Below are 16,864 nucleotides of genomic sequence, written 5' to 3' on the forward strand. Positions count from 1 at the left end.
GCAACCCAAGTATCCATCAATAGATGAATGGACAAAGAAGATGCAGTGTGTGTTTGTGTATATATGTCATGGAATATTACTCAGCTACAAAAAAAGGATGAGATCTTGCCATTTGAGACAACATGGGTGGACCTAGAGGGTATAATGTTAAGTGAAGTTAAGTCAGACCGAGAAAAACAAATACCATATAATTTCTCTCATGTGAAATTAAAAAACAAACAAACAAAAAGAAGAAACAGAGAATACAGAGAATAAACTGCTGGTTGCCAGAAGGGATGAGCAAAATGGGTAAAGAGGAATGAGAGATACAGGCCTCCACTTAAATAAGTCATGGGAATAAAGGTACAGCATAGAAATATAGTCAATGGTACTATAATAGCAATGTCTGGTTACAGATGCTAGCTCTAGCTACGCTTGTGAGCACAGCATAAGGCATAAACTTGGCCAATTCAACTATGCTGTGACACCTGAGACTACTGTTACGCTGTTTGTCAATATACTTCAATTTTTTTAAAAAGTGGTTTTACTGATAATCAGTATTTAAGTTTCATAGACATTAGGACCAATACTATACCAACTAAGATCTACCCTTCTTCACTTTTCAAAGTAGCAGACTACAGCTAGATGCTCTCCAGAGAACCATCTGATAATATACTCAAAGTAAGCCAGACCCAAGTGTGAATGACCCAAACAGAATTTCATAATCTGGAAAGATTTCTGAGACTTCCAAATACCATACAACCAACTTCTCCCCAACCACACTTCTCCAGTAGTCCTGACAGAAGACTTAGGGTCCAGCAATTTTGCACACAGCTTACATAATACTTTGAGGCAACACTTTCACATATATGGGAGTCAAATGAATCTAAAGAAAAAGGTAACCTACAGAAAACAAGATTAAGGAAAGGGACAATCCCTGCAATCTCCTTGCCAGAGGATATAAATATCCCTTCCCCATCTCTCTCACTTCCATCATAAAGCTTTTTCAATAGTGATAAGAACAAGACTCTTAATATTGAAGGAATTGGGGGATCCCTGGGTGGCGCAGCAGTTTGGCGCCTGCCTTTGCCCCAGGGTGTGATCCTGAAGACCGGGGATCGAATCCCACGTTGGGCTCCCGGTGCATGGAGCCTGCTTCTGTCTCTGTCTCTGCCTCTCTCTCTCTCTCTCTCTCTCTCTCTCTGTGACTATCATAAATAAAAATTTATTAAAAAAAAAAAAAAGGAATTGGGCAACATTTCTGTACTTTGCAATCAATCACATTTTTTCAAGATACTTGTTTTCCAACAGAAGCTATGACTTTGTGATATAAAACAGTATGAAACATCCACAACTTTATAATTTATTTTTTAAAAAGATTTCTTTATTAATGAGAGAGAGAGAGAGAGAGAGAGAGAGAGAGGCATGGAGGGGCAGAGGGAGAGGAATAGAAAAACTTTGACAGCTCAGCACAGAAACAATGTGGGGCTCAATCTCATGACCCCGAAATCATGACCTGAGCTGAAACCAAGAGTCAGACACTTAACAGACTACACCACCCAGATGCCCACAATTTTATAATTTTAAAGTGAATCTTTGGACTTGGAATGCAACTTGTTTGGGTCTTAAAAATACAATCTTCTTTCTTCCTTTTTCTTAAATGTTATTGTGTTTCTACCCTCTTCCTCTGCTCCTGCTCCAGCCATACATTTGCTTTCTTTTTACTAAGACAAAATATTTAAGTTAAATCATTTTCTGACTACATATGCCAGCTAATGGCAAAATGAAGTGGCTGATATATACCAATCAGAAAGAATTAAGTATTTTTTTCAGTCTGCCATAAACAACAGAGGGAACTATCTATATCGAGCATAAAGAACAAAAGAGATATTAAACATACTAATACTTGTAATGTTTAATAAATTAACATCATAAATCATAACCAAAATTGGCTTGATGATTCAACTCAAGAAATAAAGGAGCACTTTGGAGTAAAGAATATTAAACCTGCTATAACTTGATTATTTGTAAATGGGAATATATGCTAATTTTACCTGAATTTTTCATTGACAGCAGGCCTAAATAGATGCATTTTTTTAATACACACCTGTGGGGCATAGGGAACAAAAGCCTGCTCACCAACTAGGACTGGGTTCTTGGTTGTCAAGCCCAGCTGCATCCTACTACAGGAAAATCTGCTTAAAGTAATCCCTACCATGATGGGGGGCAGCAATGGAATTCTCCAACACCTTTGTTTTACGGCCCTGTCATAGCTAATCCATTATCAATGAAGCAGTAGAAAATATAAAAGCTAGTATTTATGTATGTGAACCATCAGAGCAAGGGTCTATAGACTTTTTAAAAAGTATATATGGTGCTCAAAACTTTGACCCAGGCAGTGCCAAATATTTTTTTTCCAGTGGTTTTACAAAGAGCAAATTAAAAAATAAGGAAATCAGCTTTAAAAAATAAGGAAATCCTGCCATTTGCGACAAGGAAATTTTGCTAAGTAAGCCAAACACAGACAAATATGCATGATGATCTCACTTATGTGTGGAATCCTTAAAAACAAACAAAAAATAGTGGTTACCATAGGGGTTGAAAGGTGGAGGTAAAGGGACGATACTCATCAAAAAGTAAAATCTTTCAGTTATAAGATAAATAAGTGCTGTAGACCTAATGTATCACATGTGATAGTTAATAATGCATTGCAACAAAAAAGAACAATGGGAAGTAACACAAGTTTGTGGTAATCATTTCAAAAGGCATACACATCAAAATATCATGTTGTACACCCTAAATATATGTTTGTATTTGTCAAAAAAAAATTTAAGCTTCTTTTTCACTATAATTAATGACTCAACAATAGAACCAACATTTGTTTCCCAGAGTGCCTTAACATGATCCCAGAAAATAAAGCAAATGACCTAAATTTTATCCCTGATTTTCTTTTCACAGAACCTGTAAAGATAACAATACAGTATTTTTAATTTTAAGCCACAACCTACTTGGTTTGTTTTTTTTTTTTTATTATTCATCAGAGACACAGGCAGAAGGAGAAGCAGGCCCCATGCAGGGAGTCCGACGCGGGACTCGATCCTGGGTCTCTAGGATCACGCCCTGAGCCGAAGGTGGCGCCAAACCGCTGAGCCACTCAGGCTGCCCCACAACCTACTTGTTATTAAGAACATAAAACAAGATTAACTCTCTAATTTTCCCAGGAGAGTAAAGGAAACAAACCCAACCAATACAGAATACTGGGCAGTCACATTTGATGAGGGATGCTTCCCTGCAAACATGGCATAAATCAGAAGTTGGAAAATACACCATTTTGGCTAGTAAACAGTATCCCTATCAGAAGTAATATAAACAAGGGGAGACAGGAAGATGCCAATGAAATAAGATAAAAAGGCCAGCTTAAAAGCCAAGTTAAAAAGTTTGAACTTTAGGGACGCCTGGGTGGCTCAGCGGTCAAGCGTCTGCCATGGGCTCAGGATGTGATCCCAGAGTTCTGGGATAGAGTCCCACATCAGGCTCTTGCATGGGAGCCTGCTTCTCCTCTCTCTGCCTATGTCTCTGCCTCTGTGTCTCTCATGAATGAATAAATAAATAAAATCTTTAAAAAAAAAAAAGTTTGAACTTTACCCTATATACAATGAAAAGCCATGTGATCACATCAATGTTTAATAATTGTGATGGTGTGGAAAACAGAGAGAGGAGATGGGTGGGCAAAAAGTGAAGACAGAGAGATGAGTTCTGAGATTACTGCAAAGACAATCAGGAGAGGATGAATAAGGGCTCACATACAAAGACAAGTGGAATCAATGGGGGGGGCAACTTACTAGCAAACTGAATGTGGAAGAGAAGCAAGAGGAGGGAAGAGGAGGAGTAAGTCTCGGGCAACTGGGTTAATGTTGATATAAGAAGAAGAAATACTAAAAGTGCTGACACACATGAGAGGAGATGGCAAAATGAATACATCCCATTGTAAAAAAAAAATTTTTTTTAAATATCTGCAAGATATCTAAGTGGAGATAAAAAGTAAGCATTTGGAGATCTGAAACTCAACACTAGATTTTGGAAATCACTGATCAATGTGGACTGAAGCCAGGTAAGTAAATAAATCTTCAGAATATGTAATGAAAAATCTTCAGAATGTGTACAGGTGCACATAAACATGTAATATCTTTAAAACTATCAAAGCTGATAGGATACAGGTCTGCATATTAGTTATAATGGAAAACTATACATTTATTTCAGAATACTGCTAACTACTCAGCGTTTATGCTTTTGAGGGGGTCGGCGGGGGGGGGGGGGGCGGGGGGGTTGTTGCCTAAGGGCCAGTTTAAAAGCCAAAAGAGAAAGTCAGTTCTGGGATTATATCAATCATGGCTTTTCCTCACTGTTTTAAATTTTGCCCAAAGGAATCATATAATTAAGTTTTAAAATAGGAATTAGAGGGGCACCTGGATGGCTCAGTCAGTTAAGCACCTGTTTTCGCTTGGGTCTTGATGCCATAGTCCTGGGATCAAGCCCTACACTGGGCTCCCTGCTTGGCAGGGAACTTGCTTCTCCCTCTGCCTGCTGCTCCCCCTGCCTGTGCTCTCTCCCTCAAATAAATAAACTCTTTAAAAAAATAGTTTTAACATGGAAATTTGAAATAATTGAGGCCCAGGGAAAGTAAATGATTTGGCCAAAGTCACAAAGTTTCTTAGTCCTTGAGATAAGAATAAAAGTTAGTGCAGATCCTTAAACCATTATTCACCAGCATTTGCTTAATTTTCTCAGTGTTCAGCAATGAAGTCTAATCTTCAAAGATAAAGATTTACTACCACAGACTAATTTTAAAAAAAATAATGGCTCACAAGGTTTAAGAATATTTCTTAAATGTTCTAAAGCAATGCAGGTTTCAAACGTGACTAGTTTTGGACAACTGATTATCTAATAAACTACAGCTTGTTTCATTCACCATTGTCATTTCTTAAAAGTCATTTACTCAGAAAACTTCAGCTAAAAACTTTAAAAGGGAATAAAGTATTAATACATGCTATAACGTGAACCTTGGAAGACATGCTAATTGAAAGAAGCCAGATACAAAAAGCCCTGTATTATGATTCCATTTACATGAAAAGTCCAAAATAGACAAAACCAGAGAGACAGAAAGTTAAGTTCTCAGGGGTTGAGGAACTTGGGGGGTACAGCAGTGCTAATGGGCATAGGGTTTCTTTTCGGGGTGATAAAAGTTCTGAAATTAGTAGTAATGGTTATACAACTTTATGAATAATCAAAACCACTGAATTGTACTTTTTAAATGGATGAATTTTGTGGTGTAGGAGTTATATTTCAAAAAAATAAATGAAGGACTTATGTTTTCCTTCATATTCAGTTAAGATTTTAGCTATTTTATCTATGAATTAAAGACAGAAATAGCAAAGAAAACGAAGGGGGGACACCTGGGTGGCTCATCAGTTGAGCAACTGCCTTTGGGTCAGGGTGTGATCCTGGGGTCCCTAGATGGAGTCCCACATCAGGCTCCCTGCATGGAGCCTGCTGCCTTCTCTGCCTGTGTCTCTGCTTCTCTCTCTGTCTCATAAATAAATAAAATCTTAAAAAAAAAAAAAAAAAGAAAGAAAATGAAGGGAAAAAAATCATCCATATTACTTGATTATAGTGTATAACACACTTGGTATATTTATTGAATTTTTATAATGAAGACATATTCATAAACTACACTTCTGAAGAAGAAAAGTTTTTCAAATTGAGACTGCATTTAAAGTGTCTGTGGTCCAAGCAAAGAAGTGCTGACTCATGTTACAGCTATAGCACTGCTCAAATATCTCTTCCTGGAGTTTGATGTGTCTAACCTGGAATGATATTCTACCCCCCACCTCACTTTTCTACTTAGCCTTCAAAATTCAGCTCAAGAGTCATCCCTCTAAAAATCTACCTTAAAACAATCTTGATGGTTTCCCCACTCTGGACTGTCATGTGTTGGTATTCCCATTGACACCTTTGCTTTCTACATATGAGAAGGTTACGCCTATGTGATTTTACTTGTATCTCCCACATTCTAACCATCTTTGCATTGAAGCTGAGCATACAAGGCCACTGTTTCTGCAAGATGCACATAAAAATCATCTGGAGGCAGCCTGGGTGGCTCAGCAGTTTAGCGCTGCCTTCAGCTCGGGGCGTGATCCTGGAGACCCAGGATCAAGTCCCGCGTCAAGCTCCTTGTATGGAGCCTGCTTCTCCCTCTGCCTGTGCCTGTGCCTCTGCCATTCTCTCTCCCTCTATGAATAAATAAAATTTTAAAAAAAATCATCTGGAGATCTTAAAATATAATTTTAAAAAATCTGGGCTGTTGTATGTCAAATTTATATGAATACCCCAGATAATTCTGACATATAATCATGAACTAAGCACTCAGATTATAGGGACACCTAGGTGGCTCAGTGGTTGAGCCTCTGCCTTTGGGGCAGGGCTAGATCCCAGAGTCCTGGGATCCAGTCCCACATCGGGCTCCCTGCAGGGAGCCTGCTTCTCCCTCTGCCTGTGTCTCTGCCTGTGTCTCTCATGAATAAATAAGTAAAATCTTAAAAGAAAAAAAAAAAAAGCACTCAGATTATAAACAAGTGTTCACAGAAAATGCTAATTCCTACCACCCAATACACCAGTCCCAATTAAACTGGGAGAAGATTCTGGTAGGAAATAGTCAAGATTTGGCCAAGTATTCAGTGATCTCTAACTACATCAGTGGCAGGAACCTGAATAGAGATTGCAGCACATTCAGTTTAACCCTTTCCTGAAGGGCATCAATAAAGACGGGGTGCACAGAGTACTTTATTTGAAAAAATGTTACTTAATGGGAATAGCTCTTTTATAGCTAAGGGTAAGAAACTCTGAGCTTTATAGCTGCAAATCACTGTGCCTCCAACTGTGAAAAATGACTTCTCTAAAAAGCCAAAGTAAGAATGATAGTATGTGCAGGTTTGTAGGGACTCATTGAAACAGCACTTATCCTCTCCAAATGGGAGGGAGGAAATTAAGTCATGTACAAACACCGTCCCTGGGTTTAAAACACAAAATCCAATTTAATTTATAAATGACTGTAAGATAATTTTAATCTATTTTTAGGCTTAAAAATCTTTGTTTAAAATTAACATTAGAGAGATTATACTCTGTTGCAGCAATACCTCAAACATATTTTGCTGGTAAGAAACAGCAGGAAAGAAAGGAATAGCTGCTCCTTAGTTTCTTCTCACCTGAACGCCAAACTTCCCCAAATCAAAGGATCCAGGAGGGCCGGAGAGGAATATACCACTCCAGGGACACCTGGATGGCTCAGCAGTTGAGATTCTGGCTCCCGCTCAGGGCGTGATCCCCAGGACCCTGGGATCAAGTCCCACACGGGGCTCCCTGCAGGAAACCTGCTTCTCCCTCTGCCTATGTCTCTGCCTCCCTGTGTCTCTCATGAATAAATAAACAAAATCTTTTTAAAAAAGGAATATACTATTCCAGATCAAAGTCATTCCATCTTAAATGAAACTATTACTAAATGGATGGAGACTCACTTGTACAAAAGTCTCTAATTAAACTACAATAAGAAGACTTCTGATGGAAATCAAGAAAGCTAAGCACTTAGATTCTGCAATGAACATGTCTTTCCACGTCAATTTGTCCAAATGATAAAACATAAAATTACAAACGCTGACAGTTATTATCTATCTATAAGCTCTGGCACATTCCATCCCACATGAACTCCTAGGTTCACTCATCTCACAGCTCCACCAACCACTTAACCCTCTGTGCAGGTTTCCGTATCTGTAATGCAGGGCTAATACTAATGTGCAGAGCATAGGATTGCTGTTAGAATTAAATAAATTAATGTATATAACATGCTTAGAACACTGCCTAGCACCTAGTAAATGCTCAATAAGAGATGTCTTCCTTACGTAATAAAAACTGTATGACGCATCTCACTTCAGGAACAGTTGTCACACCGCACTGGTGAATACACTAAGTCTGAATTTAACAACTCAAAATTCAACAGTGCTTTCTTTGCCCAACAGTTTTTGATTCCAACTCTCCAAACTTAGTAATACTTCTTGATGGGACCTTAATAATCATGTAAGACACCACCCATCACACACATACTGGATTCCTGAAATATGCTTTACTTTTGTGCACTCTTTGTCTCTCCTTTTCTCCTTCCAGCTTTCCTATCTGCTATTCTATCCACCCAAAACTCATTTTCCCTCCTTCAACTTTAAAATCATTCCCTCAAAAAAAAAAAAAAAAATCATTCCCTCATCCTTACCTTCCTTCATCCTCAGAACACGGTAAATCTCTCATGTGTATCTTCTCTCATAATATAGCTCACTTTAATTTCTTGTTTCATGATTGAATTTTCCATTACATATGGATATGTCTTTCTTGTTCACCTGGCTTAGTCCTAAATACATTATTATGCATCAAGTAAATGTCCACTTAACTGAATTGAAACATGTCTTAAAAATAGATTTTAAAAAAGAAAGGATAATAAAAAGGCAGGGAAATCGCAATTTCATAGTAGAATGAAATTTGGCGTTGGGCTCTTACTAGTAAAGTCACTTTTGTCCCTGCTCTATAGTAAGAGGAGAGGGGGATGGTAATCCCAATTGTCCTTAAGGGTCATAAGAACACAGAGACCTTATGGGAATAACATTTTCCTTAGCATAAATTATTTTAAAATCTAAAGTTGTAAAGAAATAATGGCACCCATAGTCTCAAGACACAAAGACAACATCTGTTATGCCTCTTTCTAGTATTTTCCTGATAACAATGCCATCACTAGACTGTATCACTAGACTGTAAAGACTTTGAAAATAAAAACAGATTTGCCCAAAACAGACCAAATTACTGATCGAGGCATAATGAAAACCAAAGGAGTTTGAAAATCTGAACAGATTAGCCAAAAAGCAAAATATGTCAACATCAGATTCTGAAACCAAGGTCTAAAAGCACTTTGGGGGCACCTGTCTGGTAGAGCACATGACTTTTGATCTCAGGTTCATGAGTTCGAGACCCACACTGGGCATAAAGATTACTTATCAATAAGTAAATAAAATACAAGCACTTTAAATTATAACTGCATCCTAATCATTCAGAAACATCTGAGTTACAGACCAAGTCAGAATAATAAAAATTTTGATTTCTAAGTATCCTTAGGGGATTTTAGAATGGCTACAACCAGAATTTTAAAAATATACAATACCCCAAAAAGTGTGATATAGCTCTTGAAAGAATGGATAATAAAGAAGTCTTTCTGTTTATTCACTGTGGGCTCTTTACCACTCATCCAGCTCTTCCAATCACACAATAGTGGTTTTTGCCACCAGAGATGCTAGGACCAGTTCTCAAACTATGGTGATCCTACATATTATCTAATCCACAAATTAAAGATAACTAACATTTCAAAAACAAAAACATCCCACTTACGAGGCATTTTTAGAAGTTGCTAAGATTTCAGGTGAAGTTAACTGATGCCCTATTATTTCATCTCTTTATATATCAATGCTGATGTCTTTCATATATACTTGCAAAGAAAATTTCAACTGAATGATTAAATACCAGTCCAACATATTTCATACAAAAAAGGAGTATTTCCTGATTTAAAATTATTACATATATTATGCCTTTCAGATCTATTTTGTTTTTATAAAGTAAAATTATATAATAATTAGGCACCTACATCAAACTGATTACTATACTTGCAATGCCCAGAGCCCCTAGAAGATGCTACCCTCATTCCCTTGTTTCTGGTATTTATTTCTGTAGTGCATAGATACCTATAACTCACAGTAACAGGTTTAAATGTATGTTCACAATCCATACTACCTGACTCTGTAGCACAACTTATTTTCTTCTCAAAATCATTTACACACAAACCATCCTATAGAGTTTAGGGGAAAAAGCAAAGTTATCGACTTGTAGCAGAATCCTAGTCATCCAACTACTTTGGCCTACAGACTCATCAGAAAAAGAAAAAGATGGGCATTCTCTAATGTGTAAAACACTGGCTGTAAGTGGTCACAGTATGAAAAAACTTAGAACTTCTGCAAAGCAAATGCATAGTATTTCTGATGCCATAATTAATTAGGATGGTAGATAGGAAATGTTTGGTAAATTGACAAAACTCAATTTCTTTTTTTTTTTTAAGATTTATTTATTTATTTATGATAGACACAGAGAGAGAGAGAGAGAGAGGCAGAGACACAGGAGGAGGGAGAAGCAGGCTCCATGCCAGGAGCCCGATGCGGGACTCGATCCCGGGACTCCAGGATCACGTCCTGGGCCAAAGGCAGGCACCAAACTGCTGAGCCACCCAGGGATCCCCAAAACCCAATTTCTATTGTGATACTTGATCAACCAGTACCAATGAAAGTACTTAACAAAAAGAAGCTTAAAAAGTTAACATTCAACTGCTATTTTTAATTTACTTTCAATTATGCCCACATTTCATAATCAAAACATTAGGCAGTAAATTAAACAGTATCTTTGTAGCCTGAAAATTTAATCACTACCAAAAGCAGTCTAGGGATTCTCAACTTAGAATCCATGGAGACCAAGAGCATTCAACAAACAAGGTTGTCAAGAACCTGAATCCCAGAAGTCATATGTAAAAAAATGTGGTTTATTATCCTAGAATGGTCAGAAAATTCTTTTAAAGACTGATTTACTTATTTGATAGAGAGACCGCGGGGGGCAGGGAGGGGTGTGTGTGTGCAGAGGGACAGAATCTCAAGCTGGCTCCCACTGAGTGTGGAGCTGGAAGCAGGGCTCAACCCCAGAACCCTGGGATCACGACCTGAGCCAAACCAAGACTTGGATGCTTAACTAACTGAGCCACTTGGGTACCCCAGAAAATTCTTAAATTGGGACAACCAAAAAAACCAAGAACCATACTATTTCTGGTCAAGTTTTTACTATAAGGGTTTATCAGTTTCCTTAGTATGTTTTAATTACATATAACAAGTCTATCCTAATCATTTAAGACTTTCATGCCTTTTTAAATGGGAAAAAAAATTACCAGTCAGACTTTCAAGGCTTAAAAATAGGGCCAGTTATCTGAATCATTTTCTTACTAAAAACTACCTTATGTACTACCTTCATTCAAATGAATGGCTTTTAAATAGTGATAAGACAAAAGTGATATCTGTATTTTTAAAAATCAAAACTATTAAAATAAAAGAGTATGTAGGAATCAAGTCTCAATTCAGAGTCAGACCATATAGAGCTTTTAAGAATCTGAAATAAACCTCACCAAAGAGAAGAGTAAATTCTAGGAAAGACTGGTGAAAATCTAGTATCAGCAGGTTGGTTTGCCAGGTTTTAATCAAATATGTCAACTCCGGGCAGCCCAAGCGGCTCAGCGGTTTGGCGCCGCCTTCGGCCCAGGGCCTGATTCTGGAGACCCGAGATCGAGTCCCACGTTGGGCTCCCAACATGGAGCCTGCTTCTTCCTCTGTCTGTGTCTCTGCCTCTCTCTCTCTCTGTGTCTCTCTCATGAATAAATAAAATCTTTAAAAAATAAAAATTTGAGAAGACAAAAGAACATCACTCAGTTAATATAACATGTAAACTGTAAATCTGAAATAAATTATTGACTAAGGCCACAACTACAGATCTCATTTATCTGCTCCCAAAATAACACTAACTCTTTATAATAAACATATTAGGGAGGACCTCTTATTTTAGTTATTTTTTAACCTATATGATTTTAAGCTTTAATTGCTCAGTCACTTTTAGAGACTTAAAGAGCTCTGGCCCAGAAGAGAAGAAAAAAGCAAATTCTTAAAAATTCTAGTAAATCACAGAACAGCCAAGATTCAGTATAATTCACACGTTTTCAAAATACCACTAACTATAGGACTATTCATCACAGCATTGTTTGTATAGGAAATTTTGGAGACAATCTGAAAGTCAGCAATAGGCAATTGGTTAAAATACGGTCTAACCACATGGTTCCACAAAGAATCCCTTTAAAAAAGGAGTCACCTCAAAGATATATTGGTTGGGAGAGAGAGATTACCATATGTGTACCAGGAGGAGGGGAACAGGCCAAATATATACATACTAATAAGTCTCTCTGGTCTTTCTGGAAGAAAATACAATTAAAAAAAATGGCATCTGGGCAGGGAACTGGAATGATGAAGGACAGATAAGAGTCTTAACTTTCTCTATGTACATGTCAGAACCTTTCAAATGCTGTGCTCCATGTATTTCCTATTAGACAAAATAAAAAATTGGAATTTTTAACAAATCAGAGATTAATTCAGCTCAGACACTGGTTTAGATGGAATCTACTAAGCAATAACAAATTATGATATAAAATAACTCTCCTAGGGACACCTAGGTGGCTCAGCAATTGAGCGTCTGCCTTTGGTTCAGGGCGTGATCCCATGGTCCAGGGATCGAGTCCCACCATCAGGTTTCCTGCATGGAGTCTGCTTCTCCCTCTGCCTCTGCCCCTGCCTCTCTCTCTCTGTCTCTCATGAATAAATAAATAATAATAAAAATAAAATATCTCTGCTAAAACTTTCTTCCAGAGACTGAAGCACATTCATTCATTTAATCAGTATTTCAGTGCCTACTACATCCTCTAGGTATTAGAGCAATGCCCAAGTCATCTAAGAATCTCTGCCTTCATGAAGCTTTAGTAGGAGCAGAGATAACAGTAAATAATAGAACTTCAAGTGGTAAGTGCTCTAAGGAGAAGAGGAAATGTGGGAATAAAGAGGAATTATATGGGTGGAGGAGAGGAAAACTGTTTTGGGATAGTTAAGATAGACTTTTTTAAGGGTGACGTGAGCCAAGAACTGAACATATACCAAAACAAGCAATGTAGTAAACAGAGGGAAAGCCCTGTGACTGGAACAAACTTAGCTTCTTATTGTTCAGGGTAGAACAAACCAAGAGTGTGGCTGCAGTAGTGACTCAAGAATCAAGAAGAGTCATGCAAATGACCTTAGTGATAAGCAGATGAAAAGAAGGCCTTATTCTATGTGTGATGGAGAACCTTTGTAGAGCTCCAAGGGGAGTGACACATCCATCCGTATCTTAAAAAGTAGCACTAGCTGCTGCTTATGAGGCTAACAGTAGGCTAGGCAACAAATGATGAACTGAACAGTGGTTTCAGAGATGGGTAAATGTAGCTGATTAAGGACTTATTTTAAAAGTGATGCCCTGGGGGCACCCGGGGGGGTCAGCAGTTTAGCACGGCCTTCGTCCCAGGGCATGATTGGCCTTCGTCCCAGGGCATGATCATGGGACGCCCACGTCAGGCTCCCTGCATGGAAGTCTGCTTCTCCCTCTGCCTGTGTCTCTGCCTCTCTCTGTGTCTCTCATGAATACGTAATTTTTTTAAAAAAATGAATAAATAAAAATCTTAAAAAAAAAAGTGATGCCTTAGAGAATTTGCTAGTAGATTATGTATGGGAATCTGAGTGGGACAGTAAATAGGTGAATAGTAATTCAAAAAAAAATCTTACATTTGTATATTTAGTTATCAAAGCATATTTACATAATGTCATTTCATAATAATATAGAGAGGCAGGGGGAAGTAACACTGGGTCAAGATCCAGTTCCGTCCCTTGCCAGTTTTAAGCCTCTAAGAAAGTCATTTGAATACGTTTCTAGACTATAAAAGGCAGTCTACTTCACAAGATCAAGATCCAGAAGTTATCATACGGTTTAAGAATTTTGTAAATGGAGGGGCACCCGGCTGGCTCAGTTGGAGTATGTGACTCTTGATGTCAGGTTGTGGATTCAAGCCCCATATCGGGTGTAAAGCTAACTTAAAAAAAAAAAACAAAAAGAATTTTGCAAGTGTAAATAATGACTACTTGGAGGTAAAAAGCATCCTATTAATAGTTGTCCAATGAAGGATGATGGTGTGCTCCTACAATTCAGAAAAGTACAACTATCTACCCTGTACCACCACCACATTCCACATGGAACCCGTACTGTGATTGACAAAAAAGAGGCAAACTTTTTAAAAATTCTTAACTTTCGGGGATCCCTGGGTGGCTCAGCGGTTTAGCGCCTGCCTTTGGCCCAGGGCGCGATCCTGGAGTCCCGGGATCGAGTCCCGCATCGGGCTCCCGGCATGGAGCCTGCCTCTCCCTCCTCCTGTGTCTCTGCCTCTCTCTCTCTCTCTCTCTCTCTCTATGTCTATCATAAATAAATAAATCTTAAAAAAAAAATCTTAACTTTTTCTATGTACATGTCAGTACCTTTCAGATGCTATGCTCCATGTATTTCCTATTAGACAAAAAATTTCAAAAACTTAAAAAAAAATTTTTCAAGTGCCTAGGTTATTCAGTCAGCTGAGCGTCCAACTCTTGGTTTATTTACCCTCAGGTCGTGATCTCATGGGTGTGTGATGGAGCCCAGCCTGGGACTCCAGGATCAGAAAGGAGATTGCTTGAGATTCTCTCCCTCTGCCCCTCCCCCTGCTCGAGTGGCATACATTTTCTCAAATAAATAAATCTTTAAAAAAATTTATTTTCACTGATTATGGGAAAACACACACACAATACAAGAAGAGCACTAGAAAACACATTATAGTCTTGTAATCTCTCCTAGGGATTGGAAATACAGTTCTTTTTAAGCTAAACTACCAAAGGCATTAAAGTAAAACCACCTAACCACCAAGATAAAACCCAAATGAAGTCACCTTTTATTAAAGAGGTGCTATCAACAAGATGCTGTAAAATTAAGACCATATTATGGTCAATTATCACCGTCTTGGTTAAAATATTAAAATGAAAATGCCTAGTGTAAGCTAAATTGTGTGCCAAATGAATGATGGGCACTTCAATTCACTGCCAAAAATCATTTCTGTAACCTTATTAAACAAGGTTTCACAAAATTTATTTTTCCATCCAAGGCTTTAATATTAATGCAGAATACGTGCAGAATCAAACCTGGAAAAAATGTTGTCTTTAGATAACTATGTATTTTGAAGAATTATTACGAATATCAATTTGTATTATGTGGTCGATAACCTAAACACAGGAAACAAAAATTTGAAGACATCTGGTGTGCAGCTAGTGGTGTGCATCCCTCATTTTCAACTGGGGCCTCCATAAACATGATTGGGGCCATGTGAAGAAAACCACATTGTAAGGCCCATCCAACACACACAGCAATTAAACCGCCTTGGACAGAATCTGAGACAAATCCATAATACAACAAACTGTGCACTATAACACTTCGCATTAGACTGCAGCACACAATGACAATCTGTGCTGCTTCTCTAATTTCTAAGAATTTCTACCTTATAAAAAGTCTTATTTCTCCAAAGCAAGCAACTCTAGGTCAGAGACATCCCCTCATTTCAGATACATTTGAGTGCAACTGTACGAAGCACACTACACAATACATCACCCGTTAAACGATCTTGGGCTTAGGATGCATCTCCCCCCCCCCCCCCACCACCAAACTTTACAACAAGCCAGATTAAATATAAGTTCACCAGGTTACATCAAGGAAATGCTGCAATTCAGTCACTTTAACTCGCATATTAACACAAAGGTTCAACCAAAATCTTCATTAAAAGTGACAAGAAATTTCAAGGTTTTGTCTCTGTGTACTGAAAGAAATATCGCACATCTGAGGACCTGATATTACGCAAAGAATTTACAACAGCAGTACGTCGAATTTCCTATAGTTCTACACGTATTTGTTAAAAGTACAGCCTTCACAAGGAGCCGAAGAACCGTTAAATGCGCGTAAAATCGAGGGGCAAAGGATTTCACCAAGTCCCCCAGACCTGCGCTGCCCCTCCCCCCGCCCCCAATGTCGTGTTAAACTATTTCCTCTGAGGAGAAACAGCTCTCAAAAGAGTTTGCCAACCAGAGTAACATCAGTTCACGGAGAGAACGAGCGGAAACATATTTAAAAGAGAGGCGATCACGAAAGCGAGGGCAGCAGGGCGCCGAGCCCCTGGTCCGCGGACCCCCGCTGCCTGCAGCGAACATGTGGCTCCGGCGGCAGGACGCGCGGCCCTCCCGGAGCCGCCTCCCGGGGCACAGGGCCCCGCCCGGCCGCACTCCCCTCCCCTGGTTCATTCATTCTGAACCCTGGGCTTCCGCACCCCCGCGCTCCCGCCCCGCCCGCCAGAAGGCTCCAGGGCCGAGCGGCTGCGTGGGGCCGCAACTCCCGCCCAGAGTCAGGGTCCCGCCGGGATTCGCGCGCGCCCGCGGCCTCCTCCCGGGTGGTCCGAGAGGCCGCGGAGGCCCGCGCCGGCCCGCGCCCAGGGCCCCGCAACCCCGCGGCCCCACCCTCCGCCAGGGTGCGGGCCAGGCCTCCCCCGCCCGCGGCGCGGCCACCGGGCAGCCCCCGGGCCCCGCCGCCCGGCTGCCCCGCCGCGGCCGGAAGTCTCTCCGGAGCCCCCTCCCCAGCGCCTGGCTTCCCTCGCCGCCGCGGCCAGACCCTCTCCGCGCTGGCCTCGGGCCTCCCAGCGCGGGCCGCGGGCCCGAAGACGCGGGGAGCCGCGCCACCCGGGGCCGCCGAGCGGCCGAGCGCAGAGCCGGGAGTCGGCCTGGGCGGTTACCTTGATAATCCTGCGGGGCAGCCCGGCCATCTTGTCAGATCCCGAGTTCGGCCTCAGCTCTCGACCCTGGCTCCGCTCGCCTCACGCACGAGTGGAAGTCCGGGGCTCCACTTCCGGGGGACGTTGCCGCGCCCGCCGCCGCTGCCGCCGCCGCCGCCGCCGAGGCCCCTCGGGAAATGTAGTCCCTGCTCGTGTGCCGGCGGGCTTCCCTCAGAGCTGGCTCCCTCCCCCGCGCTCCCCGCCCCACAGCCCCGGCCTGCGGGTGGCGGAAGTGACGAGCCCCGGCGG

General features: G+C 40.4%; 1 protein-coding gene across 1 annotated transcript in view; it reads right to left on the reverse strand.

The window, feature by feature from the left end:
• UBE2N (ubiquitin conjugating enzyme E2 N) overlaps positions 1–16,824 on the reverse strand; it is a 38,630-nt gene extending 21,806 nt beyond the window's left edge. The window contains exon 1 of the mRNA XM_072724570.1: positions 16,577–16,824. Within this exon, the coding sequence (XP_072580671.1) occupies positions 16,577–16,606 (30 nt within the window). The 5' untranslated portion in view covers positions 16,607–16,824. The remainder of the gene's footprint in view (positions 1–16,576) is intronic.
• Positions 16,825–16,864: the final 40 nt, after the last annotated feature.

This window comes from Vulpes vulpes, chromosome 10 (assembly GCF_048418805.1).
Source record: "Vulpes vulpes isolate BD-2025 chromosome 10, VulVul3, whole genome shotgun sequence".
Classification (NCBI taxonomy): Eukaryota; Metazoa; Chordata; class Mammalia; order Carnivora; family Canidae; genus Vulpes; species Vulpes vulpes.